Source organism: Somniosus microcephalus, chromosome 26 (assembly GCF_052327205.1).
Source record: "Somniosus microcephalus isolate GS21.2 chromosome 26, FLI_Smic_1.0, whole genome shotgun sequence".
Taxonomy (NCBI): domain Eukaryota; kingdom Metazoa; phylum Chordata; class Chondrichthyes; order Squaliformes; family Somniosidae; genus Somniosus; species Somniosus microcephalus.
Genome location: NC_141012.1, coordinates 56,098,614 through 56,124,944, shown reverse-complemented (window position 1 = coordinate 56,124,944; position 26,331 = coordinate 56,098,614). Strand labels below are relative to the sequence as shown.

Below are 26,331 nucleotides of genomic sequence, written 5' to 3'. Positions count from 1 at the left end.
CCCCCCTATCCGTATGGATGTAGCTCGGCATACCGAACAGGCAGAACAGGCTGTTGAGGCATTTAATGACCGTGGCGCTGGTCATGTCTGGGCAGGGGAAGGCGAATGGGAACCGGGAGTATTCGTCCACAATGTTCAGGAAGTAAACATTGCGGTCGACGGACGGGAGGGGGCCCTTGAAATCTAAGCTGAGCCGCTCAAAGGGCCGTGTAGCTTTGATTAAGTGGGCTCTATCTGGGCGGTAGAACCGAGGCTTGCACTCAGCGCAAGTGCGGCAGTTCCTGGTCAGAGACCGAACTTCCTCAATCGAGTAGGGTAAGTTGCGGGACTTTATGAAGTGGAACAGCCGCGTGACCCCTGGGTGGCAGAGGTCGTTGTGGAGGGTCTGTAGCCGATCCCCGGTGGCGCTGGCACACATCCCTCGTGAGAGGGCGTCAGGGGATTCGTTAAGGGCCCCTGGCCGGTAAATGATGTCATAATCGAAGGTGGAGAGCTCGATCCGCCACCTAAGAATCTTATCATTTTTAATCTTCCCCCTCTGTTTATTATTGAACATAAACGCTACCGACCGCTGGTCGGTAAGTAGGGTGAAGCGTTTGCCGGCTAGGTAGTGGCGCCAGTGGCGCACTGCCTCCACAATGGCTTGGGCCTCCTTTTCCACGGAGGAGTGTCTGATCTCGGGCCCTTGGAGGATCCTCAAGAAGAAAGCTACGGGCCGCCCCGCCTGGTTGAGGGTGGCCGCCAAGGCAAAGTCAGATGCATCACTTTCCACTTGAAATGGAGTGTTCTCGTCCACTGCCTGTAGCGTGGCCCGCTCAATATCCTGCTTAATGCTTTTGAAGGCGGCGTGGGCCTCAGCAGAGAGCGGAAAAGAGGATGCTTTCAAGAGGGGGTGGGCTTTGTCGGAGTAGTTGGGGACCCATTGGGAATAATAAGAAAATAACCCCAGGCACCTTTTCAGTGCTTTGGGAGTGTTGGGCAGGGGCAGCTCCCGTAGGGGGCGCAATCGGTCGGGGTCTGGTCCGATTTCCCCATTCTCCACCACGCTGCCTAGTATGCAGAGGCGCGTGGTGTTGAAAACGCACTTGTCCTCATTGTAGGTGAGGTTGAGTTTTTGTGCGGTTTTCAGGAACCTCTCGAGGTTCGAGTCGTGATCATGCTGGTTGTGACCGCAGATGGTGACGTTGTTGAGGTAGGGGAAGGTTGCCTGCAAGTGGTGGTCATCGACCATGCGGTCCATCTCCCTCTGGAAGACCGAGACCCCATTCGTCACCCCAAAGGGGACTCTGAGGAATTGGTAGAGGCGTCCGTTCGCCTCGAAGGCGGTGTACGGGCGGTCCTTTGGTCTGATAGGGAGCTGGTGGTACGCTAACTTGAGGTCGATGGTGGAGAACACCCGGTATTGGGCGATTTGGTTCACCATTTCTGATATGCGGGGTAGCGGGTAGGCGTCTAGTTGGGTGTACCTGTTGATCGTTTGGCTATAGTCGATCACCATCCGTTTCTTCTCGCTACCCCTTACCACCACCACTTGGGCGCGCCACGGGCTGTTGCTGCGTTCAATAATGCGCTCCTTCAGGAGCCTGTCTACCTCGGTCGCGATAAACCGCCTGTCCTCCCAGCTGTACCTCCTGCTTTTGGTCGCTATTGGCCGGCAGTTGGGAGTAAGGTTCGCGAATAGCGAAGGCGGCTTTACCTTCAGGGTAGCCAGACCGCACACTGTGAGGGGCGGCTGGGACCCACCGTACTTGAGCGTGATGCTTTGGTGGTTGCACTGGAAATCCAGGCCCAAGATCACGCTCGCACATAGATTCTTCATGATTAGTACTTTAAAATTATCATATACAGTTCCGTTAACGGACAATTGTACCGTGCAGTAACCCATAATGGTCGATGTCTGGGTTTTATCAGCCATAGAGATGGTACCCCGAGTAGGGACCACCTTTAGGGAGAGTTGTTGTGCCAGTTCAGGGTGGATATAACTCTCCGTGCTTCCACTGTCAATTAAACATTTAACCCCGCACCCGTTTACCTCGATGTCCACCATTGATTTGGATAGCGGGTGCGGCCTGGTCTGGTCCACTGTGACCGATGCCACTGTAGGGCCCTGATCAAGACAAGATGGCGTCAACGCTGTCTGCTCACAAGATGGCGGACCCCATGAGGTCGGGCAAGATGGCGTCCAAGATGGCCGCTCCCACGGCGCACACGTGGCGGTGGCGGGTTTTCCGGCGGTGTTCCCTCTGCACACTTTCCCGAAGTGCCCCTTCTTACCGCACTTAAAGCAGGTGGTGCCTTTCACTGGGCAGAGGTTTCTGGTGTGCTTCGGCTGCCCGCAGAAGTAGCAGTTGGGTCCCCGACGCGTCGCGGCTGTCGTAGGGCTTCTGGGGGGAGAGCGGGGCCCCGACGGTGTCGGGCTGCCGGGCGGGGAAGATGCCTTCCAAGATGGCGGCGCCCTTGGTGCACACGTGGCAGCGTGGACGGCGCGGGCTGAAGAGTAGGCGTCCGAGTTTCTCTGGGCCACATCCAGGGATCGCGCTGTGTCCACAGCCTGTTTCAGGTCCAATCCCGTTTTTTCCAGCATTCTCTGCCGGATGTAAGTGGAGCTGAGGCCTGTGATAAAGGCATCATGAACAAGCTCGTCAGTGTACACTGCGGCTTTTACATCTTGGCACTTGCAGTCTTTGCCAAGCATTTTCAGGGTGCCTAGGAACTCATCCAGCGATTCCCCAGGTCGCTGTGCGCGAGTAGCGAGCAGATGCCTAGTATACACCTCATTCGTAGGCTGCTGGTAATGCACCTTTAAGATGTCGCAGGCGGCCGGGTACGTGTCGGCGTCTTGGATGAGGGGGTAAACCCGGTGGCTTACCCAATTCCGCAGGATTCCGAGTTTCATACTTGCAGCGTCCGTGGCGCCTTTGACGGCTGCGGAATTGTCCAGGAAGAATTCCATACACATAAACCAGTGTCCGAAGCGTGCCGATGCGTCCGAAGCATGCTGGTCCAAATCCAAACGTTCGGGTTTCAAGAGTTGATCCATTGTGTTGAAAAGTAAGTTAATAAAATTGATGTGCCTCAATAAATCCGAGACTCAATGTTAGCGGAACAAAACAAGGCTTTTATTAACTTAGAAGGTAACACATAGTGGAGCGGTATCTTCCATCCAGAGGTCTGCTGTACTGGATGCGAGGCAGGCTGAGCCAGCTTACATAGGGGCCAGGTATGGGCGGAGCCCTACACACAATACATTACAATACAATACAATGGTGAGGAAACGGAACTGAGGTAAGGGAAATGAAACTGAAACTAAACCACCGTCACAGGCAGAGAATACTGTGAGTGGTGAATGGCATATTTCATCACAAAACTATCCCATTTATCACGGTGGTAGTGCCACACAACACAATGGAGGGTGTCCTCAGTGTGAAGACGGGACTTCGTCTCCACAATGACTGTGCGGTGGTCACTGCTACCAATGCTGTCAAGGACAGATGCATCTGCGACAGGTAGATTGGTGAGGATGAGGTCAAGTAGGTTTTTCCCTCGTGTTGGTTCTCTCACCACCTGTCGCAGGCCCAGACTGGCAGTTATGCCCTTCAGGACTCGGCCAGCTCGGTCAGTAGTGGTGCTACCGAGCCACTCTTGGTGATGGATATTGAAGTGGCCCACCCAGAGTACATTCTGTGCCCTTGCTACTCTCAGTGCTTCTTTCAAATGGTGTTCAACATGGCAGAGTACTGATTCATCAGCTGAGGGCAGGTGGTAGGTGGTAATCAGCAGGAGGTTTCATTGCCCATGCTTGACCTGAAGGCATGAGACTTCATGGGATCCAGAATCAATGTCGAGAATTCCCAGGGCCACTCCCTCTCGACTACATACCACTGTATGATGAGGTCAGGCTGGTTGAATAGTCGGTTGGACGGCTCTCCCATATTTGGCACAAGTCCCCAGATATTACAGGGTTGACTGGGCTGCATGTGCCTTTGTCATGTCCAAAGCCCACCGGTTACAGTTTCGTAGTGGTTTAGTACAACTGAGTGGCTTGCTAGGCCATTTCAGAGGACAGTTAAGAGTCAACAGTTAAGTGTACTACAGGCCCCCAAATACTGAGACGGAGATAGAAGAACAAATATGTGGACAAATTTCTGAGAAGTGTAAAAACTATAGGGCAGTAATAGCAGGGGATTTCAACTACCCCAATATTAACTGGGATAAAATTAGTGTGAAGGGTATAGAGGGTGCGGAATTCTTAAAATGCATCCAGGAGGACTTTTTTAGCCAGTATGTAGCAAGCCCAACAAGAGAGTGGGCGGTTCTGGAGTTAGTTTAAGGGAATGAAGCTGGGCAGGTAGAAAGCATATCAGTGGGGGAGCATTTTGGTGCTTGTGACCATAATTCAGTTAGATTTAAGGTAGTTATGGAAAAGGACAAGAATAGACCAGGAATAAAAATTCTAAATTGGGGGAAAGCAAATTTTGCTAAGCTCAGAGGGGATTTAGCCATAGTGGACTGGAAACAGCTAGTTGAAGGTAAATCAGTGTCAGTGCAGTGGGAGGCATTCAAGGAGGAGATCAGGAGGGTTCAGACCAAATATGTGCCCTTAAAGACAAATCTAGAGCCCCCTGGATGTCTAGGGTAGGATAAAGAAAAAAAGGGAGGCGTATGACAGATACCGAGGGCTAAACACTGCAGAATCTTTAGAGGAGTACAGAAAGTGCAGGGTGCAATTAAAAAGAATATTAGGAAAGCAAAGAGAGAGCATGAAAAATTCTTGGCAAGTAAAATCAAGGAAAACCCAAAGATGTTTTATAAATATATTAAGAGTAAGAGGGTAACTAAAGAAAGGGTAGGGCCCATTAGAGATCATGAGGGTAATCTCTGTGTGGAGGCAGGAAATGTCAGTAGGCCCAGGTGAAATGTATCCCAGGCTGTTAAGCGAAGCAAAAGAGGAAACAGCAGAGGCCCTGACCATCATTTTTCAATCCTCCATGGCTTCAGGTGTGGTGCCGGAGGACTGGAGGACTGCTAATGTGGTACCCTTGTTTAAAAAGGGAGAAAAGGATAGACTGAGTAATTACAGGCCAGTCAGCCTAACCTCAGTGGTGGGAAAATTATTGGAAAGAATTCTGAAGGACAGGATAAATCTTCATTTAGAAAGACACGGATTAATCAAGGATAGTCAGCACGGATTTGTTAAGGGAAGGTCGTGTCTGACAAACTTGATTGAATTTTTTGAGGAGGTAACAAGGAGGGTAGATGAGGGTAGTGCATTTGATGTAGTGCATATGGACTTTAGCAAGGCTTTTGATAAGGTTCCACATGGCAGACTGGTCAGGAAGTTAAAAGCCCATGGGATCCAGGGCAAAGTGTCAAGTTGGATTCAAAACTGGCTCGGAGACAGGAAGCAGAGGGTAATGGTTGATGGGTGTTTTTGTGACTGGAAGGCTGTTTCCAGTGGGGTTCCGCAGGGCTCAGTACTAGGTCCCTTGCTTTTTGTGGTATATATTAATGATCTAGACTTGAATATAGGTGGTATGATTAAGAAGTTTGCAGATGATACTAAAATCGGCTGTGTGGTTGATACTGAAGAAGGAAGCTGTAGACTGCAGGAAAATATCAATAAATTGGTCAGGTGGGCAGAACAGTGGCAAATGGAATTCAATCCGGAGAAGTGTGAGGTAATGCATTTGAGGAGGGCTAACAAGGAAAGGGAATACACATTAAATGGTAGGACACTGAGTAGTGTAGAGGAACAAAGGGACCTTGGAGTGCATGCCCACAGATCCCTGAAGGTAGCAGGGCAAGTAGATAAGCTGGTTAAGAAGGCATACGGAATGTTTGCCTTTATTAGCCATGGCATAGAATACAAGAGCAGTGGGGTTATGCTTCAACTGTAGAAAACACTAGTTAGGCCTCAGCTACAGTACTGCATGCAGTTCTGGTCACCACATTACAGGAAAGATGTGATTGCACTAGAGAGGGTACAGAGGAGATTTACAAGGATGTTGCCGGGAGTAGAGAATCTTAGCTATGAGGAAAGACTGGATAGGCTGGGCCTGTTTTCCTTGGAACAGAGGAGGCTGAGGGGAGACCTTATTGAGGTGTATAAAATTATTAGGGCTGAGATAAAGTGGATAGAAAGGACCTATTTCCCTTAGCAGAGGGGTCCAAAACCAGGGGGCACAGATTTAAAGTAATTGGGGGAAGGTTTAGAGGGGATTTGAGGGGCAATTTCTTCACCCAGAGGGTTGTGGGGGTCTGGAACTCACTGCCTGAAAGGGTGGTAGAGGCAGGAACCCTAACCACATTTAAAAAGTACTTGGACGTGCACTTGGGATGCTGTAACCTGCAGGGCTACGGACCAAGAGCTGGGAAGTGGGATTAGGCTGGATAGCTCTTTGTTGGCCGGCGCGGACACGATGGGCTGAAATGGCCTCCTTCCGTGCTGTAACTTTCTATGATTCTATGTAGGTGTAGGTCTGGAGTCACATGTAGGCCAGCCCAGGTAAGGACAGCAGAAAGGACTTCAGTGAACCAGGTGGGTTTTTACGACAATCCGACAGTTTCATGGTCACTATTACTGAGACTAGCTCTTCATTCCAGATTTATTCAATTAACATTCCCCAGCTGGTGCAGTGGGATTTGAATTCACGTCTCCAGACCATTTGCCCAGGTCACTGAATAGACCAGTAACATAGCCACTATGCTATGGTATCCTCCAGGGTCAGTGTTAGCACACAGATAGTGTAATGTATGTACCTTTAAGGGGAGAACTACTTTTTACAGCTCCTGTATACTGTAGTACCGGCAGTGACCACACCTGTATATAAACCCTGAGTAGTGATCTGTACAGTTAATTCTAGAGTAACCCTCATTCAGTAAACATCTGTTGATCGTTCCCTGCAGTCTTTTGTCTGATTATTGAAGGACACAACATTAAGATACACGGATCTAACATAGGCGACGACGCAGATTCGAATCTACCTGCAACTCTGCATCACCTCCCAGGGATTCGCTCCTGGAGAACAGTGGAAGGAGGTCGAGCCCAGAAGCACGGGCATCGACCACGGGCAACCGCCCAGTCATCCAGCAGAGATTTGAGCATCGCAGGGGAGGCTGTCGAGAGCCAGGCTTGTTTTTCCAGTCACGGTGGTCCAGCGAAACGGGCTGGCAACAGGTACTGCACAGACCCTTCCCGGACAGCGGCGGCTAGAGCCGACCGAGCGGCACAGAAAAAGGCCGAGCAGCATCGACGGGGGAGACAGAGAGGGCAGAGCGCACAGGGCGCAGCCGGTGTTCAGGACCGAGCAGCGTCAACGGGGAGAGAGGCGAGAGAGAGCAGAGCGCAGCCGGTGTTCAAGGGCCGAGCAGCGTCAACGGGGGAGAGAGGCGAGAGAGAGCAGAGCGCAGCCGGTGTTCAAGGGCCGAGCAGCGTCAACGGGGGAGAGAGGCGCACAGGAAAACGCGAGGCGCTGCCATTGCCACGAGGACCGCAGAGAGCGGCATTGGCAGCAGCGCAGCAGCAGCGCAGGAGCAGCGCACGAAACCCACAGGGCGTCACCATTTGCCATGAGGACCGCCGAGAGCGGCGTTGGCAGCAGCGCGGGAGACGCCATTTTAAGCCCCAGCGGGGAAGAAAGGAAAGCGCGGGAGATGCCATTTTAAGCCCCAGCGGGGAAGAAAGGAAAGTGCGGGAGACGCCATTTTAAGCCAGTCTAACCACACCCAAACATGCCGAAGAGTGGCAGTATCACAGCGTTCGACAATGAAGTCGAAGATTGGATGACATATGTCGAATGCATAGAAGTATACTGCAAGGCGAATGAAGTGCCAGATGACAAGAAAGCGCTGGTATTGTTGAATTAAATGGGTGCAAAAACGTATGGCTTACTACGAAACCTAGTAACCCCAGAGAAGCCAGTAGAAAAGGATTTTGAAAACATAGTGTCAATCCTACAGGACCACTTAAACCCCACACCGCTGCTGACAGCAGAAAGATTTAAGTTTTACTAAAGGAACGAGCATAAAGATGAAAGTAATGCTGAGTGTTTAATGGAACTGCGCAAGCTATCGAAACACTGCCAGTTTGGAACGGGACTAGCAGATACTTTAAGGGACAAGTTTGTGTGTGGGCTTCAAAGTGAAGGAACCCAGAAATGGCTTCTATCAGAAAAGGATCTTACGCTGGACAAGGCTTTCAGCATTGCAGTATCACACGAAGCAGCCGCACGGGGCACTGCAGAGATACAACGGAGACCGCAAGAATATGGCACAAATGAAATGTCATACGGAACAGTGAAGTGCTATCGCTGCGGCTGAACAACACACGACCATAATGATTGCTGGTTCAAGGACAAAGTGTGCAGACAGTGTGGAAAAGTAGGACACATAGCAAGAGTCTGCAGGTCGGGAAAGAAAACCAGCAGCAAGAAATCTCCACAGGAGAAGTACAAGAAAGTACATAAGGTGACGGAGAGTAGTTCAGATGAACAGAAAAGTGATACAGACTCCGGAAACAAGGAGCTGGGTTGTCAAAAACTACATAATGTGATCAAAATGGAGGATCACCAAAGTATCTGGGTCACGCTCAAGATAGCAGGAGTCCAAGTGAAAATGGAATTGGACACAGGATCAGCCCTAACAGTCATAAACCGAAGGGACTACAAGCGGCTATTCTCACATATACTCTTGAGAGATACAAAGATTGTCTTGAAGACGTACACGGGGCAAAAAGTCTACCCCAAAGGAAAAATAAGGGTGAACATTATATATAACGGCAAGGAAACACCAAAAATGGACGTATATGTATTGCCAGATGGAGGACCACCACTACTAGGACGTGAATGGATCCGGAAGATACAGCTAGATTGGCATTCCATACAAGCACTGACTGTAGATGCTAAAAAGGATGACGACGTCACACCTGGATGACTGTCAAAAATGCTAACTGACGCACAAGAAGTGTTCCAGCAGGGACTCGGAACACTGAAAGGCATAACAGCGATGATCAAAATAGAGGAAAATGCAAGCCCAAAGTTTTTTAAGGCCAGACCGGTACCTTATGCGATCCGCCCAGCCGTCGAAGCAGAGCTGGAAGGTTTGGAACGTTCAGGAGTACTGTCCAAAGTGGACTGGAGCGAGTGGGCTACACCCATCGTTCCTGTAATGAAGAGGTCGTTGAGTAATACGACTGGGGAACCAAAGAAGGTTCACATCTGTGGGGAATTTAAGGTGATAGTGAACCCAGTCCTTCACACTGTACAATATCCGCTTCCGCGGATTGAAGATATTTTTGCCTCGCTATCTGGAGGGAAATGCTTCACTAAGATTGATCTGGCCCAGGCGTACCTGCAAATGGAGGTAGAAGAAGCCTCGAAACAGTACCTCACGATCAACACTCATAAAGGGCTCTACCAATACAACCAGCTGGTGTTCGGGGTAGCATCAGCTCCGGCTATTTGGCAAAGGGCAATGGAACAAGTCCTGCAAGGGATTCCAAGGACCCAGTGTTATTTGGATGACATCCTGGTCACGGGCGAAAATGACAGTGATCACCTCGCCAAACTGGAGCAGGTGCTCACTAGATTGAAGGAATATGGGCTCCGAGCTAATCGCCACAAATGCGAGTTTTTCCAGAAGCAGATTTCGTATTGTGGCCATGTTATTGATAAAGAGGGGTTACATAAGTCCCCTGAAAAGATTGAGGCAGTAGTCAAGGCTCCAGCACCGGAAAATGTGTCACAACTGAGGCCGTTCCTCGGGCTGGTGAACTACTACCATAAGTTCTTGCCGAATTTGTCTACCGTACTACACCCACTGAACACCCTACTGCAAACGGGGGTACCATGGAAGTGGAGTGATGAATGTAAATGAGCTTTCCAGAAGAGCAAAGCATTGATCACATCAAAAGAGGTGTTGGCTCATTTCAACCCAGCACTACCAATTCGGTTGGCGTGTGATGCATCACCCTATGGCATTGGAGCGATGCTGTCGCACAAATTCCCAGACGGCTCAGAGAGGCCAGTAGCCTTTGCGTCTCGGTCACTAACCTCAGCCGAGCGTTACTACGCCCAGATTGACAGGGAGGCCCTCAGCCTAGTGTGGGGAGTGAAAAAGTTCAATCACTATCTGCATGGGCAGAAGTTCACCTTGCTGACTGACCACCAACCACTTGTCTCCATCTTTAATCCAAAGAAGGGCGTTCCGGTGATGACTGCGCAACGGCTACAAAGATGGTCCCTTTTTCTAGGGGGCGCACCAATATGAAATCGAGTATAAGGGCACGAAACAGCATGGAAACGCTGATGGGCTATCACGCCTGCCACTGCTTACTGTGGAGGAAGCACCAGCAGTGGATCCTGTCGAAATATTTAATTCGACTATAATTGAATGCTTGCCAGTAACTAAAGCTGGTATAGTGAAGGAGACCTGAAATGACGCGACGCTGTCTCGGGTATATGATTTGATGGTGAAGGGATGGCCAACACATGGCGACTCACTGTTACCAGCATCCTCATCCAGAAGAGAACAGCTGTCAGTATGCCAGGGGACCTTGATGTGTGGATCCCGAGTGGTAATTCCACCCAAGTTAAGGGAGAGAGTGCTCAATGAGCTTCACGAAGGTCATCTGGGAGGGGTGAAAATGAAAATCCTAGCTAAGGCTTATGTGTTGTGGCCGGGGATCAATCAGCAAATCGAGGACCTGACAAAGAGCTGCTCAGGATGCCAGAGGTTCCAAAATGCACCACCACATGCCCCTCTACACCCATGGGAGTGGCCCTCATCTCCATGGCAACGGGTGCATATTGACTTTGCTGGTCCATTCATGGACTCAATGTTTTTAATAGCCGTGGATGCGCACTCGAAATGACCTGAGGTGATCAAAATGTCCTCCACCAGCACGGAGAAAACTATTGCAGTCCTACGGACCATTTTTGCCAGGAACGGCTTGCCAGAGCAGATTTGCTCTGATAACGGACCACAATTTGTGTCCGAAGAGTTTCGAAGATATATGAAAAGGAATGGGGTAAGGCATTACACATCCGCCCCATATCATCCAGCCACAAATGGATTGGCTGAGAGGTTTGTACAAACCTTTAAAAAAGCAGTAAAGGCCATGTGCGATGACGACATTCCACTGCAGCATAAGATGGACAATTTCCTGTTAGCCTACAGAAATGCGACACATGCAGTCACCAACCAGGCCCCGGCCATGATGTTCTTTAACTGAAGGTTGAGATCTCGTCTGGATTTGCTCAGACCAAATGTACGAAGAGATGTTGAGAGTAAGCAATTCCAGCACATCAATGAGAAGCCGACAAGGAGCTTCAATGTAGGGCAACCAGTCTTGGCCCGCGACTACCGAACAGAGAAATGGCAACCAGGAACGATATGCACACGGCAGGGGCCACTAATGTAGACAGTGGATGTTGGGGAGAACATTGTGCGACGCCATGCTGACCAGATCCTAGAGTCACAGGAACGAGTCGACCCCATGTCTCGGCCATACGTACCTGGTGAGGAACCTGACGTACAGGTCGCATCTTCCTCAGAAACAGCAGCATCGGAAGCTGATGAACCAACCGACGACAGGGGGCCAGAATCGCCTCCGCACCAAGAGCAAGACACTCGGGAAAGGCGCTATCCAGAAAGGATCAGGAAGCCTCCCCAAAGACTGAATTTATAAATAGACTATTTTCAGCTAATGTTGCATGTTAAAAGTGTTATGGTACTGTTAATCTAAAAGGGGAGGAATTGTAATGTATGTACCTTTAAGCGGAGAACTACTTTTTACGGCTTCTGTATACTGTAGTACCGGCAGTGACGACACTTGTATATAAACCCTGAGTAGTGATCTGTATTGTTAGTTCTAGAGTAACCCTCATTCAGTAAACACCTGTTGATCGTTCACTGCAGCCTGTTGTCTGATTATTAAAGGACCATTCACACCTTTGATTGCTGTGATTATCTCTCTGCCGAGGTGTAATAAATGGCAGTTGGCAAGATTACCTGCAAACATCTGACATTATTCTCTGACTATATAAGCTGTGTCTTTATGCATTTCTCCACTTCACCTGACGAAGGAGCAGCGCTCCGAAAGCTTGTGATTTCAAATAAAGCTGTTGGACTATAACCTGGTGTTGTGTGACTTCTTACACAACATTAAGATACACGGATCTAACAGATAGGATAAGTGGTTGTACCTTAACCCTGTTAACCCCGTCCTCTAACCTCCTTCCCCGTGTCCCTTGCCCCCTAAACCCGTTTCCCCGAAACCCCCTTCCCCATAAACCTCCTAAACACCCCTGTCCACCTGCCCCCAGTGCTCTGTGAGAATGACTTCATCGGCCATGAGTGTGTGAATGACACTGAGTGATGGGACACCACAATCATCTGTCAGGTAAGTGGCCATTACTCCTGAACAAAGGAAGTTCTCCTGACCTTTCACACCTGGAGTCTGAGTGTTCGAGGGTCCTTAAACATCTTGCACTGTCCTCAGTCCTAGCAGAAAGGAGAGAAATGATTGGTTCAAATCCTGCATGTCAGTCCTGAGGAATATACACAGCATTACCACACTGTAATGTTTAACAAAGCGCTTCCCAGCCAATGAAGTACTATTTGTGTTGTAGGCACTGTTGTAATGTAGGAAACTTGGCAACCAATCTGTGGGTGGCAAGCTCCCAGCAACAGCAATGAGATAATGACCAAATAATCTGCTTTTATAGCAATGTTGGTTGAAAGATTAATATTGGCCAAGACACTGGGGAGAACTTCCCAGCTCTTCTTCGAATAGTGCCACTATTTGATCTTTTACATCCACCTGAGAGAGCAGACAAGGCGTGGTTTTAATGTCTCATGTGAAAGATGGCCCATCCGACAGTGCAGCTCTCCCTCAGAACTTCCCCTCGAACAGTGCAGCTCTCTCAGTACTGACCCTCCGAAAGTGCAGCGCTCCCTCAGTACTGCCGCTCTGACAGTGCAGCCCTCCCTCAGTACTGAACCACCGACAGTGCAGTATCTCTCAGTACTGCCCCTCTGACAGTGCAGCGCTCCCACAGTACTTCCCCTCTGACAGTGCAGCGCTCCCTCAGTACTGACCCTCGGACAGTGCAGCGCTCCCTCAGTACTGCCGCGCCGACAGTGCAGCCCTTCCTCAGTACTGCCCCTCCGACAGTGTGGTGCTCCCTCAGGACTGCCCCTCCGACAGTGCAGCGCTCCCTTAGTACAGCTGCTCCGACAGTGCAGCCCTCCCTCAGTACTGCCCCTCCAACAGTGCAGTGCTCCCTCAGTACTTCCCCTCGGACTGCGCAGCACCCCCTCAGTACTGCCGCTCCGACAGTGCAGCACACCCTCAGTACTGCCCCTCGGACAGTGCAGCCCTCCCTCAGTACTGCCGCTCCGACAGTGCAGCACTCCCTCAGTACTTCCTCTCGGCCTGCGCAGCACTCCCTCAGTACTGCCGCTCTGACAGTGCAGCACACCCTCAGTACTGCCCCTCGGACAGTGCAGCCCTCCCTCAGTACTGCCCCTCCAACAGTGCAGCGCTCCCTCAACACTGCCCCTCCGACAGTGTGGCGCTCCCTCAGTACAGCCCCTCCGAAAGTGCAGCGCTCCCTCAGTACTGCCCATTCGACAGTGCAGCACACCCTCTGTACAGCCCCTCCGACAGTGCAGCGCTCCCTCAGTACTGCCGCTCCGACAGTGCAGCGCTCACTCAGTACTGCCCCTCCTACAGTGCAGTATCTCTCAGTACTGACCCTCCCACAGTGCAGTATCTCTCAATACGGACCCTCCGACAGTGCAGCGCGCCCCCAGTACTGACCCACCGACAGTGCAGTATCTCTCAATACTGATGCTCCCACAGTGCAGTATCTCAGTATTAACACTTCCACAGTGCAGTATCTCTCAGTACTGCCCCTCTGGCAATGCGGCACTCCCTCAGTATTTCCCGTCCAACAGTGCAGCGCTCCCTCAGCACTGCCCCTCCAACAGCGCAGCTCTCCCTCAGTACTGCCCCTCCGACAGTGCAGCGCCCCCACAGTACTGACCCTCCGATAGTCCGGCGCTCCCTCAGTACAGCCCCTCCGACAGTGCAGCTCTCCCTCAGTACTGCCCCTCCGACAGTGCAGTGCTCCCTCAGTACTGACCTTCCCACAGTGCATTATCTCTCAGTACTGACCCTCCGACAGTGCAGTATCTCTCTTACTGACCCTCCAAAAGTGCAGTATCTCTCAGTACTGACCCTTCGACAATGCAGTATCTCTCAGTACTGGCCCTCCGACAGTGCAGTATCTCTCAGTACTGACCCTCCCACAGTGCAGTATCTCTCAGTACTGACCCTCCGACAGTGCAGCATTTCTCAGTACTGACCCTCCGACAGTGCAGCATCTCTCAGTACTGACCCTCCCACAGTGCAGTATCTCTCAGTACTGCCCCTCTGACAGTGCGGCACTCCCTCAGTACTTCCCCTGCAACAGTGCAGTGCTCCCTCAGCACTGCCCCTCCGTCAGTGCAGCACACCCTCAGTACTGCCCCTCCGATAGTGCAGCGCTCCCTCAGTACTGCCCCTCTGACAGTGCGGCGCTCCCTCAGTACTGCCCCTCTGACAGTGCGGCGCTCCCTTAGTACTGTCCCTCCGACAGTGCAGCACACCCTCAATACTGCCCCTCCGATAGTGCAGCACTCCCTCAGTACTGCCCTTCCGACGGTGCAGTATCCCTCAGTACTGCCCCTCCGACAGTGCGGCGCTCTCTTAGTACTGCCCCTCCGACAGTGCAGCACACCTTCAGTACTGCCCCTCCGACGGTGCAGCGCTCCCTCAGTACTGCCCCTCCGACAGTATGGTGCTCCATCAGCACTGACCCTCCCACAGTGCAGTATCTCTCAGTACTGACCCTCCCACAGGGCAGAATCCCTCAGTACTGACCCTCCAACAGTGCAGTATCTCTCAGTGCTGACCCTCCAATAGTGCAGTTTCTCTCAGTACTGACCCTCCCACAGTGCAGTATCTCTCAGTACTGACCCTCTGACTGTGCAGTACCTCTCAGTACTGACCCTCCGACAGACCGCGAGAAGTGGCGAGAGAGGCGGACCTGCGGGAGACTCGGCGGAGCGGCAGTTTAAAAAGGGCACCAGAGTTCAGGTGAAGTTTACTAATCTACAGTCTCTGAGCTCGGAGGGAGAGAAGTAAAAAGTAATCAAAGTGTGATGTCACCAGAAGGCAGGTAGGTGATTGGTTGGTGAGTATTTCTCTCTTTTTAAACTTTAACTCTGTGGTTTATAGTTACTAAGGTCTCTCTGGTGTAGCGGGGACTGTTGGTAAACCATTTAACTGTAGTGCAATTGGTGGGATTGATTGATTTAATTTAATTTCAATTAATTAAAGGGTAAGTCATGGCAGGACAGCATGGCCATGTGGTATGCTCCTCCTGCGCTATGTGGGAACTCAGGGACAATTCCTGTGTCCCTGACAACTACGTGTGCAGGAAGTGCATCCAGCTGCAGCTAATGACAGACCGCATTGCAGCGCTGGAGCTGCGATTGGATGCATACTGGAGAGCTCGCGATGCTCAGGACGTAGTGAATAGCATGTTTAGGGAGTTGGACACACCGCAGGTAGAGGTTGGACAGGCAGAAAGGGAAGGGGTGACCAACAGGCAGAGTACTAGGCGCAGGCAGGTAGTGCAGGGGTCCCCTGTGGACATCCCCCTCTCAAACAGATACACCACTTTGCGTACTGTTGGGGGGGATGGCTTATCAGTGGAAAGCAGCAGCAGCCAACTTCCTGACACCAGGGGTGGCTCTGCTGCACAGGACGGGAGGAAAAAGAGGGCTAGAGCTATAGCAATAGGGGATTCTATTGTAAGGGGAATAGATAGGCGTTTCTGCAGCCACAAACGAGACTCCAGGATGGTGTGTTGCCTCCCTGGTGCAAGGGTCAAGTATGTCTCAGAGTGGCTGCAGAACATCTTGGAAGGGGAGGGTGAACAGCCAGTTGTTGTGGTGCATATAGGTACCAACAATATAGGTAAAAACCAGGATGACGTCCTAAAAGCTGAATATAGGGAGTTAGGAGGTAAATTAAAAAATAGGTCCTCAAAGGTAGTAATCTCAGGATTGCTACCAGTGCCATGTGCTAGTCAGAGTAGAAATAGAAGGATACTTCAGATGAATACGTGGCTGGAGGAATGGTGCCACGGGGAGGGATTCAAGTTCCTGGGACATTGGAACCTGTTCTGGGGGAGGTCGGACCAGTTCAAACTGGACGGTTTGCACCTGGGCAGGGCTCGAACCGATGTCCTAGGGGGAGTGTTTGCTAGTGCTCTGGGGGAGGGTTTAAACTAAAATGGCAGGGGATTGGGAACCTAAGCAGGGAGACAGAGGAAAGGGAAACAAGGATAAAAGCAAAAGATAGGAAGGAGAAAAACAAAAGTGGCAGTCAGAGAAATCAACGGTTTAAATCAAAAATGGCCACAGTAAATAATAATTCTAATAGGTCTAAGAGAGTTTTTAAAAAAAGCCTGAAGGCTTTGTGTCTTAATGCGAGGAGCATTCGTAATAAGGTGGATGAATTAGCTGCGCAAATAGAGGTAAACAAATATGATTTGGTTGGGATTACGGAAACGTGGCTCAATGATGGCCAAGGATGGGAACTCAACATCCAGGGGTATTCGATATTCAGGAAAGATAGGCAAAAAGGAAAGGGAGGTGGGGTAGCATTACTGGTTAAAGAAGGGATTAACAAAATCATAAGGAAGGGTATTAGCTCTGATGAAGTGGAATCTGTATGGGTAGAATTGAGAAATACCAAGGGGCAGAAAACGTTAGTGGGAGTGGTATATAGACCTCCAAACAGTAAGGCGGAGGTTCGGGATGGCATTAAATGGGAAATTAGAGACGCGTGCAAAAAGGGCACAGCAGTCATCATGGGTGACTGTAATCTACATATAAATTGGGCTAACCAAATTAGTAATAATACTGTGTAGGAGGAATTCCTGGAGTGTTTGCGGGATGGTTTCCTGGACCAATATGTCGAGGAACCAACCAGAGATCAGGCCATCTTAGACTGGGTATTATGTAACGAGAAACGATTAATAAGCAATGTTGTTGTACGAGGCCCCTTGGGTCGGAGCAATCATAATATGATCAAATTCTTTATTAAGATGGAGAATGAAGTTGTTGACTCAGAGACTAGGGTCCTAAAGTCAAATAAAGAAAACTACGATGGTCTGAGGTGCGAGTTGGGTAGGATTGATTGGGGAATGTCACTCAAAGGGTTGACGGTGGATAGGCAATGGCAAACATTCAAAGACCGCATGGATGAACTACAGAATTTTTGTTCATCCCAGTTTGGCACAAAAATAAAACAAAAAAGGTGACTCAACCGTGGCTAACAAGGGAAATTAGGGATAGCATAAGATCCAAGGAGAGGACATATAAATTGCCCAGAAAAACCAATAATCCTGAGGATTGGGAGCAGTTTAGGATTCAACAAAGGAGGACAAAGGGATTAATTAAGAAGGGGAAAATAGAATATGAGAGTAAGCTAGCTGGGAACATAAAAACTGACTGTAAAAGCTTTTATAGATATGTGAAGAGAAAACGATTGGTGAAGTCAAGCGTAGGTCCCTTGCAGTCAGAATCAGGGGAATTTATAATTGGGAACAAAGAAATGGCAGACCAATTATATACATATTTTGGTTCTGTCTTCACAAAGGAGGACACAAATATCCTTCCAAAGACGTCGGGGAACATTGGGTCTAATGAGAGGGAGGAACTGGAAGAAATCAGTATTTGTAGGGAAATAGTGTTAGGGAAATTGATGGGATTGAAGGCCGATAAATCCCCAGGGCCTGATAATCTACATCCTAGGGTACTTAAGGAAGTGGCCCTAGAAATAATAGATGCATTGCTGATCATCTTCCAACATTCGATGGAATCTGGAACAGTACCCATGGATTGGAGGTTAGCTAATGTTACACCACTATTCAAAAAAGGTGGTAGAGAGAAAACGGGGAATTACAGACATTGGTAAGCCTGACATCGGTAGTGAGGAAAATGCTAGAGTCCATTATAAAAGATGTAATCGCAGAGCACTTGGAAAACAGTGACAGGATCGGACAAAGTCAACTTGGATTCACAAAAGGTAAATCATGCTTGACTAATCTACTGGAATTTTTTGAGGATGTAACTGGTAAAATAGATAAGGGAGAACCAGTGGATGTGGTCTATCTGGACTTTCAGAAGGCCTTCGGTAAGGTCCCGCATAAGAGATTAGCGTGTAAAGTTAAAGCACATGGGATTGGGGGCAAGGTATTGACTTGGATAGAGAACTGGTTGGCAGACAGAAAGCAAAGAGTTGGAATAAACGGGTCTTTTTCCGAATGGCAGGCAGTGACTAGTGTGGTACTGCAGGGATCGGTCCTTGGACCCCAGCTATTCACAATATGTATAAATGATCTGGACAAGGGAACTGGATGTAATATCTCCAAATTTGCAGATGACACAAAGCTGGGTGGGCGTGTGTGCTGTGAAGAGGATGTCAAGAAACTCCAGGATGATTTGGACATGTTGGGTGATTGGGCAGAAACATGGCAGATGCAATATAACGTGGATAAATGTGAGGTTATCCACTTTGGTGGCAAAAACAGAAAGGCAGATTATTATCTAAATGGCAATAGATTGGGAGAAGGGGAAGAGCAACAAGACCTGGGTGTCCTTGTGCACCAGTCACTGAAGGTAAGCATGCAGGTGCAGCAGGCGGTTAAGAAGGCAAATGGTATGTTGGCCTTCGTAGCGAGAGGGTTTGAGTACAGGAACAAGGATGTCTTGCTGCAGTTGTACAGAGCCTTGGTGAGACCACATCTTAAGCATTGTGTGCAGTTTTGGTCGCCTTATTTGAGGAAGGATGTTCTTGCCATGGAAGGAGTTCAGCGAAGATTCGCCAGGCTGATACCTGGGATGGCAGGAATGACGTATGAGGAGAGATTGGGTCAATTGGACTTGTATTCACTGGAGTTTAGAAGAATGAGAGATGATCACATTTAAACTTATAAAATTCTGACAGGACTGGACAGACTAGATGCAGGAAGGATGTTCCCGATTGTCGGGGAGTCCTGAACCAGGGGACATAGTCTAAGGATAAAGGGTAGGCCATTTAGGACAGAAATGAGGAGGAATTTCTTCACCCAGAGAGTGGTGAACCTGTGGAACTCTCCACCACAGAAGGCGGTGGAGGACAGTTCATTAAATATATTCAAGAAGGAGTTGGATATATTTCTTAAGGCTAAAGGGATCAAGGGGTATGGGGAGAAAGCAGGGACCGGGTACTGAATTTGGATGACCAGCCATGATCGCATTGAATGGCGGAGCAGGCTCGAGGGGCCGAATGGCCTACTCCTGCTCCTATCTTCTATGTTTCTATGCAGCATTTCCATGTACTGACCCTCCGACAGAGCAGTATCACTCAGTACTGACCCTCCCACAGTGCAGTATCTCTCAGTACTGACTCTCCCACAGTGCAGTATCTCGCAGTACTGACCCTCCGACAGTGCAGTATCCCTCAGTACTGACCCTCCGACAGTGCAGCGCTCCCTTAGTACTGACCCTCCGAAAGTGCGGCGCTCCCTCAGTACTGCCCCTCCCACAGTGCAGCACTCCCTCAGTACTGCCCCTCCGACAGTGCAGTATCTCTCAGTACTGACCCTTCCACAGTGCAGTATCTCTCAGTACTGACCCTCTGACAGTGCAGTATCTCTCAGTACTGACCCTTCCACAGTGCAGTATCTCTCAGTACTGACCCTCCAACAGTGCAGTATTCCTCAGTACTGACTCTCCGACAGTGCGGCGCTCCCTCAGTACTGCCCCTCCAATGGTGCAGTGCTCCCTCAGTACCACCCCTCTGACAGTGCAGTGCTCCCTCAGTACTGCCCCTCCGACTGTTCAGTGCTCCCTCAGTACTGCCTCTCCAACAGTGTAGTGCTCCCCCAGTACTACCCCGCCGACAGAGCAATGCTCCCTCAGTACTGCCCCTCCGACAGTGCAGCGCTCCCTCAGTACTGCCCCTCCGACAGTGCAGCGCTCCCTCAGTACTGCCCCTCCGACAGTGCGGCGCTCCCTCAGTGCTGCCCCTTCGATTGTGCAGCACTCCCTCAGTACTGCCCCTCCGACAGTGCAGCGCTCCCTCAGTACTGCCCCTCTGACAGTGCGGCACTCCCTCAGTACTGCCCTGCAATTGCCAACCTGGAATTTGTACTCGAGTCTCTGCTTTAGGATTTGAACCCGCCGGCTATCAGACTCCGAGGTGAGAGTGCTACCACTGATCCATGGCTGACACCAGTTCCCTGGGTTCCCCTGGTTGACCAGTGATAATGGCAGCACCTGATAGAGGTTCCAGCTGTATCGAATCCCCAGTCTCTTCTACCTGGTTAGTACAGAGTGAATTCAGGGAGCCTGGAGCAGCCTGTACTTACCGTGATAAGATTGGCTGGGTTGGACTCTGTAGCAGGATGGCTAGGGATGAAAGAGCACAAAGTCACTCAATCTGAAACGACCATCTCCCCATCGAACAGGATCTCAACAACTCACTCCGCTCTCTCCCCCCGCCGATCTCCCCTCTCCCCCCTCTGATCTCCTCTCCCCCCTCCGATCTCCTCTCTCCCTCTCCAATCTCCTCCCTCCCCTCCGATTTCCCCTCTCCCGCCTCCGATCTCCCCTCTCCCCCCGCCGATCTCCTCTCTCCCCCCTCCGATCTCCTCATCCCCCTCCGATCTCCCCTCTCCCGCCTCCGATCTCCCCTCTCCCCGCTCCGATCTCCTCTCTCCCCCTTCCGATCTCCTCTCTCCCCCTTCCGATCTCCTCTCTCTTCCCTCCGATCTCCTCTCTCCCCCCGCCGATCTCCTCTCTGCCCCCTCCGATCTCCCCTCTCCCGCCTCCGATCTCCCCTCACCCCCCTCCGATCTCCCCTCTCCCCCCTCTGATTTCCTCTCCCCCCTCCGATCTCTTCTCTCCCCCCTCCGATCTCCTCTCCCCCCTCCGATCTCCTCTCCCCCTCCGATCTCCTCTCTCCCCCCTCCGATCTCCTCTCTGCCCCCTCCGATCTCCTCTCCCCCTCCGATCTCCTCTCTCCCCCCTCCGATCTCCTCTCTGCCCCCTCCGATCTCCTCTCCCCTCTCCGATCTCCTCTCTCCCCTCCGATCTCCTCTCTCCCCCCTCCGATCTCCTCTCTCCCCCTCCGATCTCCTCTCCCCCCTCCGATCTCCTCTCTCCCCCCTCCGATCTCCTCTCTCCCCCCTCCGATCTTCTCTACCCCCTCCGATCTCCTCTCTCCCCCTCCAATCTCCTCTCTCCCCCTCCGATCTCCTTTCTCCCCCCTCCGATCTCCTCTCCCCCTCCGATCTCCTCTCTCCCCGCTCCGATCTCCTCTCTGCCCCCTCCGATCTCCTCTCCCCCCTCCGATCTCCTCCCTCCCCCTCCGATCTCCTCTCTCCCCCCTCCGATCTCCTCTCTCCCCTCCGATCTCCTCTCTCCCCCCTTCGATCTCCTCTCTCCCCCCTCTGATCTCCTCTCTCACCCTCCGATCTCCTCTACCCCCTCCAATCTCCTCTTTCCCCCTCCGATCTCCTCTCTCCCCCCTCCAATCTCCTCTCCCCCTCCGATCTTCTCTACCCCCTCCGATCTCCTCTCTCCCCCTCCGATCTCCTCTCTCCCCCCTCCGATCTCCTCTCTCCCCCCTCCGATCTTCTCTACCCCCTCCGATCTCCTCTCTCCCCCCTCCGATCTCCTCTCTCCCCCCTCCGATCTCCTCTCTCCCCTTCCGATCTTCTCTACCCCCTCCGATCTCCTCTCTCCCCCCTCCAATCTCCTCTCCCCCTCCGATCTCCTCTGCCCCCTCCGATCTCCTCTCTGCCCCCTCCGATCTCCTCTCCCCCCTCCGATCTGCTCTCTGCCCCTCCGATCTCCTCTCCCCCCTCCGATCTGCTCTCTCCCCCTCCGATCTCCTCTCCCCCTCCGATCTCCTCTCTCCCCCGTCCGATCTCCTCTCTGCCCCCTCTGATCTCCTCTCTCCCCTCCGATCTCCTCTCCCCCCTCCGATCTCCTCTCCCCCCTCCGATCTCCTCTCTGCCCCCTCCGATCTCCTCTCTCCCCTCCGATCTCCTCTCCCCCCTCCGATCTCCTCTCCCCCCTCCGATCTCCTCTCCCCCCTCCGATCTCCTATCTCCCCACTCCACTCTCCTCTCCCCCGCTCCGATCTCCTCTCCCCCCACCGATCTCTCCTCTCCCCCCTCCGATCTCCTCTCTCCCCCTCCGATCTCCTCTCTCCCCCCTCCGATCTCCTCTCTACCCCTCTGATCTCCTCTCCCCCCTCCAATCTCCTCTTTCCCCCTCCGATCTCCTCTCTCCACCCTCCAATCTCCTCTCCCCCTCCGATCTCCTCTCCCCCCTCCGATCTCCTCTCTGCCCCTCCGATCTCCTCTCCCCCCTCCGATCTGCTCTCTCCCCCTCCGATCTCCTCTCCCCCCTCCGACCTCCTCTCCCCCCTCCGATCTCCTCTCTCCCCCTCCAATCTCCTCTCTTCCCCCTCTGATCTCCTCTCTCCCCCTCCGATCTCCTCTACCCCCTCCAATCTCCTCCCTTCCCCCTCCGATCTCCTCTCCCCCTCCGATCTCCTCTCTCCCCCGTCCGATCTCCTCTCTGCCCCCTCCGATCTCCTCTCTCCCCTCCGATCTCCTCTCCCCCCTCCGCTCTCCTCTCCCCAGCTCCGATCTCCTCTCCCCCGTCCGATCTCCTCTCACCCCCCCTCCGATCTCTCCTCTCCCCCCACCGATCTCTCCTCTCCCCCCTCCGATCTCCTCTCCCCCCTCCGATCTCCCCTCTCCCGCCTCCGATCTCCCCTCTCCCCCCGCCGATCTCCTCTCTCCCCCCTCCGATCTCCTCTCCCCCCTCCGATCTCCCCTCTCCCGCCTCCGATCTCCCCTCTCCCCCCTCTGATCTCCTCTCTCCCCCTTCCGATCTCCTCTCTCCCCCTTCCGATCTCCTCTCTCTTCCCTCCGATCTCCTCTCTCCCGCCGCCGATCCCCTCTCTGCCCCCTCCGATCTCCCCTCTCCCGCCTCCGATCTCCCCTCACCCCGCTCCGATCTCCCCTCTCCCCCCTCTGATTTCCTCTCCCCCCTCCGATCTCTTCTCTCCCCCCGCCGATCTCCTCTCCCCCCTCCGATCTCCTCTCCCCCTCCGATCTCCTCTCTCCCCCCTCCGATCTCCTCTCTGCCCCCTCCGATCTCCTCTCCCCTCTCCGATCTCCTCTCTCCCCTCCGATCTCCTCTCTCCCCCCTCCGATCTCCTCTCTCCCCCTCCGATCTCCTCTCCCCCCTCCGATCTCCTCTCTTCCCCCTCCGATCTCCTCTCTCCCCCCTCCGATCTTCTCTACCCCCTCCGATCTCCTCTCTCCCCCTCCAAACTCCTCTCTCCCCCTCCGATCTCCTTTCTCCCCCCTCCGATCTCCTCTCCCCCTCCGATCTCCTCTCTCCCCGCTCCGATCTCCTCTCTGCCCCCTCCGATCTCCTCTCCCCCCTCCGATCTCCTCCCTCCCCCTCCGATCTCCTCTCTCCCCCCTCCGATCTCCTCTCTCCCCTCCGATCTCCTCTCTCCCCCCTCCGATCTCCTCTCTCCCCCCTCTGATCTCCTCTCTCCCCCTCCGATCTCCTCTCCCCCCTCCAATCTCCTCTTTCCCCCTCTGATCTCCTCTCTCCCCCCTCCAATCTCCTCTCCCCCTCCGATCTCCTCTCCCCCCTCCGATCTCCTCTCTGCCCCCTCCGATCTCCTCTCCCCCCTCCGATCTCCTCTCTGCACCCTCCGATCTCCTCTCCCCTCTCCGATCTCCTCTCCCCCCTCCGATCTCCTCTCTGCCCCCTCTGATCTCCTCTCCACCCTCCGATCTCCTCTCTCCCCCTCCGATCTCCTCTCTCCCCCCTCCGATCTCCTCCTTCCCCTCCGATCTCCTCTCTCCCCTCTCCGATCTCCTCTATCCCCTCCGATCTCCTCTCTCCCCACTCCGATCTCCTCTCCCCCCTCCGATCTCCTCTCTCCCCCCTCCGATCTCCTCTCTCCCCCCTCCGATCTTCTCTACCCCCTCCGATCTCCTCTCTCCCCCTCCAATCTATTCTCTCCCCCTCCGATCCCCTCTCCCCACTCCGATCTCCTCTCTACCCCTCCGATCTCCTTTCCCCCTCCGATCTCCTCTCTCCCCCCTCCGATCTCCTCTCTCCCCCCTCTGATCTTCTCTACCCCCTCAGATCTCCTCTCTCCCCCCTCTCCGATCTCCTCTCCCCCCTCCGATCTCCTCTCTCCCCCCTCCGATCTCCTCTCTCCCCCCTCCGATCTCCTCTCCCCTCTCCGATCTCTTCTCTCCCCTCCGATCTCCTCTCTCCCCACTCCGATCTCCTCTCTCGCCCTCCGATCTCCTCTCCCCCCTCCGATCTCCTCTCTCCCCCCTCCGATCTCCTCTCTACCCCTCCGATCTCCTTTCTCCCCCCTCCGATCTCCTCTCCCCCTCCGATCTCTTCTCTCCCCGCTCCGATCTCCTCTCTGCCCCCTCCGATCTCCTCTCCCCCCTCCGATCTCCCCCCTCCCCCTCCGATCTCCTCTCTCCCCCCTCCGATCTCCTCTCTCCCCTCCGATCTCCTCTCTCCCACCTCCGATCTCCTCTCTCCCCCCTCCGATCTCCACTCTCCCCCCTCCGATCTTCTCTACCCCCTCCGATCTCCTCTCTCCCCCTCCGATCTCCTCTCTCCCCCCTCCGATCTCCTCTCTCCCCCTCCGATCCCCTCTCCCCCTCCGATCTCCTCTCCCCCCTCCGATCACCTCTCTCCCCCCTCCGATCTCCTCTCTCCCCCTCCAATCTCCTCTCTTTCCCCTCCGATCTCCTCTCTCCCCCTCCGATCTCCTCTCCCCCCTCCAATCTCCTCTCTTCCCCCTCCGATCTCCTCTCCCCCTCCGATCTCCTCTCTCCCCCGTCCGATCTCCTCTGTGCCCCCTCCGATCTCCTCTCTCCCCTCCGATCTCCTCTCCCCCCTCCGCTCTCCTCTCCCCCGCTCCGATCTCCTCTCCCCCGTCCGATCTACTCTCACCCCCCCTCCGATCTCTCCTCTCCCCCCACCGATCTCTCCTCTCCCCCCTCCGATCTCCTCTCCCCCCTCCGATCTCCCCTCTCCCGCCTCCGATCTCCCCTCTCCTCCCGCCGATCTCCTCTCTCCCCCCTCCGATCTCCTCTCCCCCCTCCGATCTCCCCTCTCCCGCCTCCGACCTCCCCTCTCCCCCCTCCAATCTCCTCTCTCCCCCTTCCGATCTCCTCTCTCCCCCTTCCGATCTCCTCTCTCTTCCCTCTGATCTCCTCTCTCCCCCCGCCGATCTCCTCTCTGCCCCCTCCGATCTCCCCTCTCCCGCCTCCGATCTCCCCTCACCCCCCTCCGATCTCCCCTCTGCCCCCTCTGATTTCCTCTCCCCCCTCCGATCTCTTCTCTCCCCCCTCCGATCTCCTCTCCCCCCTCCGATCTCCTCTCCCCCTCCGATCTCCTCTCTCCCCCCTCCGATCTCCTCTCTGCCCCCTCCGATCTCCTCTCCCCTCTCCGATCTCCTCTCTCCCCTCCGATCTCCTCTCTCCCCCTTCCGATCTCCTCTCTCCCCCTCCGATCTCCTCTCCCCCCTCCGATCTCCTCTCTCCCCCTCCGATCTCCTCTCTCCCCCCTCCGATCTTCTCTACCCCCTCCGATCTCCTCTCTCCCCCTCCAATCTCCTCTCTCCCCCTCCGATCTCCTTTCTCCCCCCTCCGATCTCCTCTCCCCCTCCGATCTCCTCTCTCCCCGCTCCGATCTCCTCTCTGCCCCCTCCGATCTCCTCTCCCCCCTCCGATCTCCTCCCTCCCCCTCCGATCTCCTCTCTCCCCCCTCCGATCTCCTCTCTCCCCTCCGATCTCCTCTCTCCCACCTCCGATCTCCTCTCTCCCCCCTCTGATCTCCTCTCTCCCCCTCCGATCTCCTATCCCCCCTCCAATCTCCTCTTTCCCCCTCCGATCTCCTCTCTCCCCCCTCCGATCTCCTCTCCCCCCTCCGATCTCCTCTCCCCCCTCCGATCTCCTCTCTGCCCCCTCCGATCTCCTCTCCCCCCTCCGATCTCCTCTCTGCACCCTCCGATCTCCTCTCCCCCCTCCGATCTCCTCTCCCCCCTCCGATCTCCTCTCTGCCCCCTCTGATCTCCTCTCCCCCCTCCGATCTCCTCTCTCCCCCTCCGATCTCCTCTCTCCCCCCTCCGATCTCCTCCTTCCTCTCCGATCTCCT

General features: G+C 53.4%; 1 protein-coding gene across 1 annotated transcript in view; it reads right to left on the bottom strand.

Annotated features, from left to right (window-relative positions):
• The window catches only part of tespa1 (thymocyte expressed, positive selection associated 1), a 203,269-nt gene that overhangs the window by 38,187 nt on the left and 138,751 nt on the right, over nt 1-26,331 (bottom strand). The window contains exons 6-7 of the mRNA XM_085968213.1: nt 20,472-20,511; nt 12,442-12,501 (exon numbers count right to left, since the gene is read on the bottom strand). Coding sequence (XP_085824339.1) covers nt 12,442-12,501; nt 20,472-20,511 — 100 coding nt within the window. The remainder of the gene's footprint in view (nt 1-12,441; nt 12,502-20,471; nt 20,512-26,331) is intronic.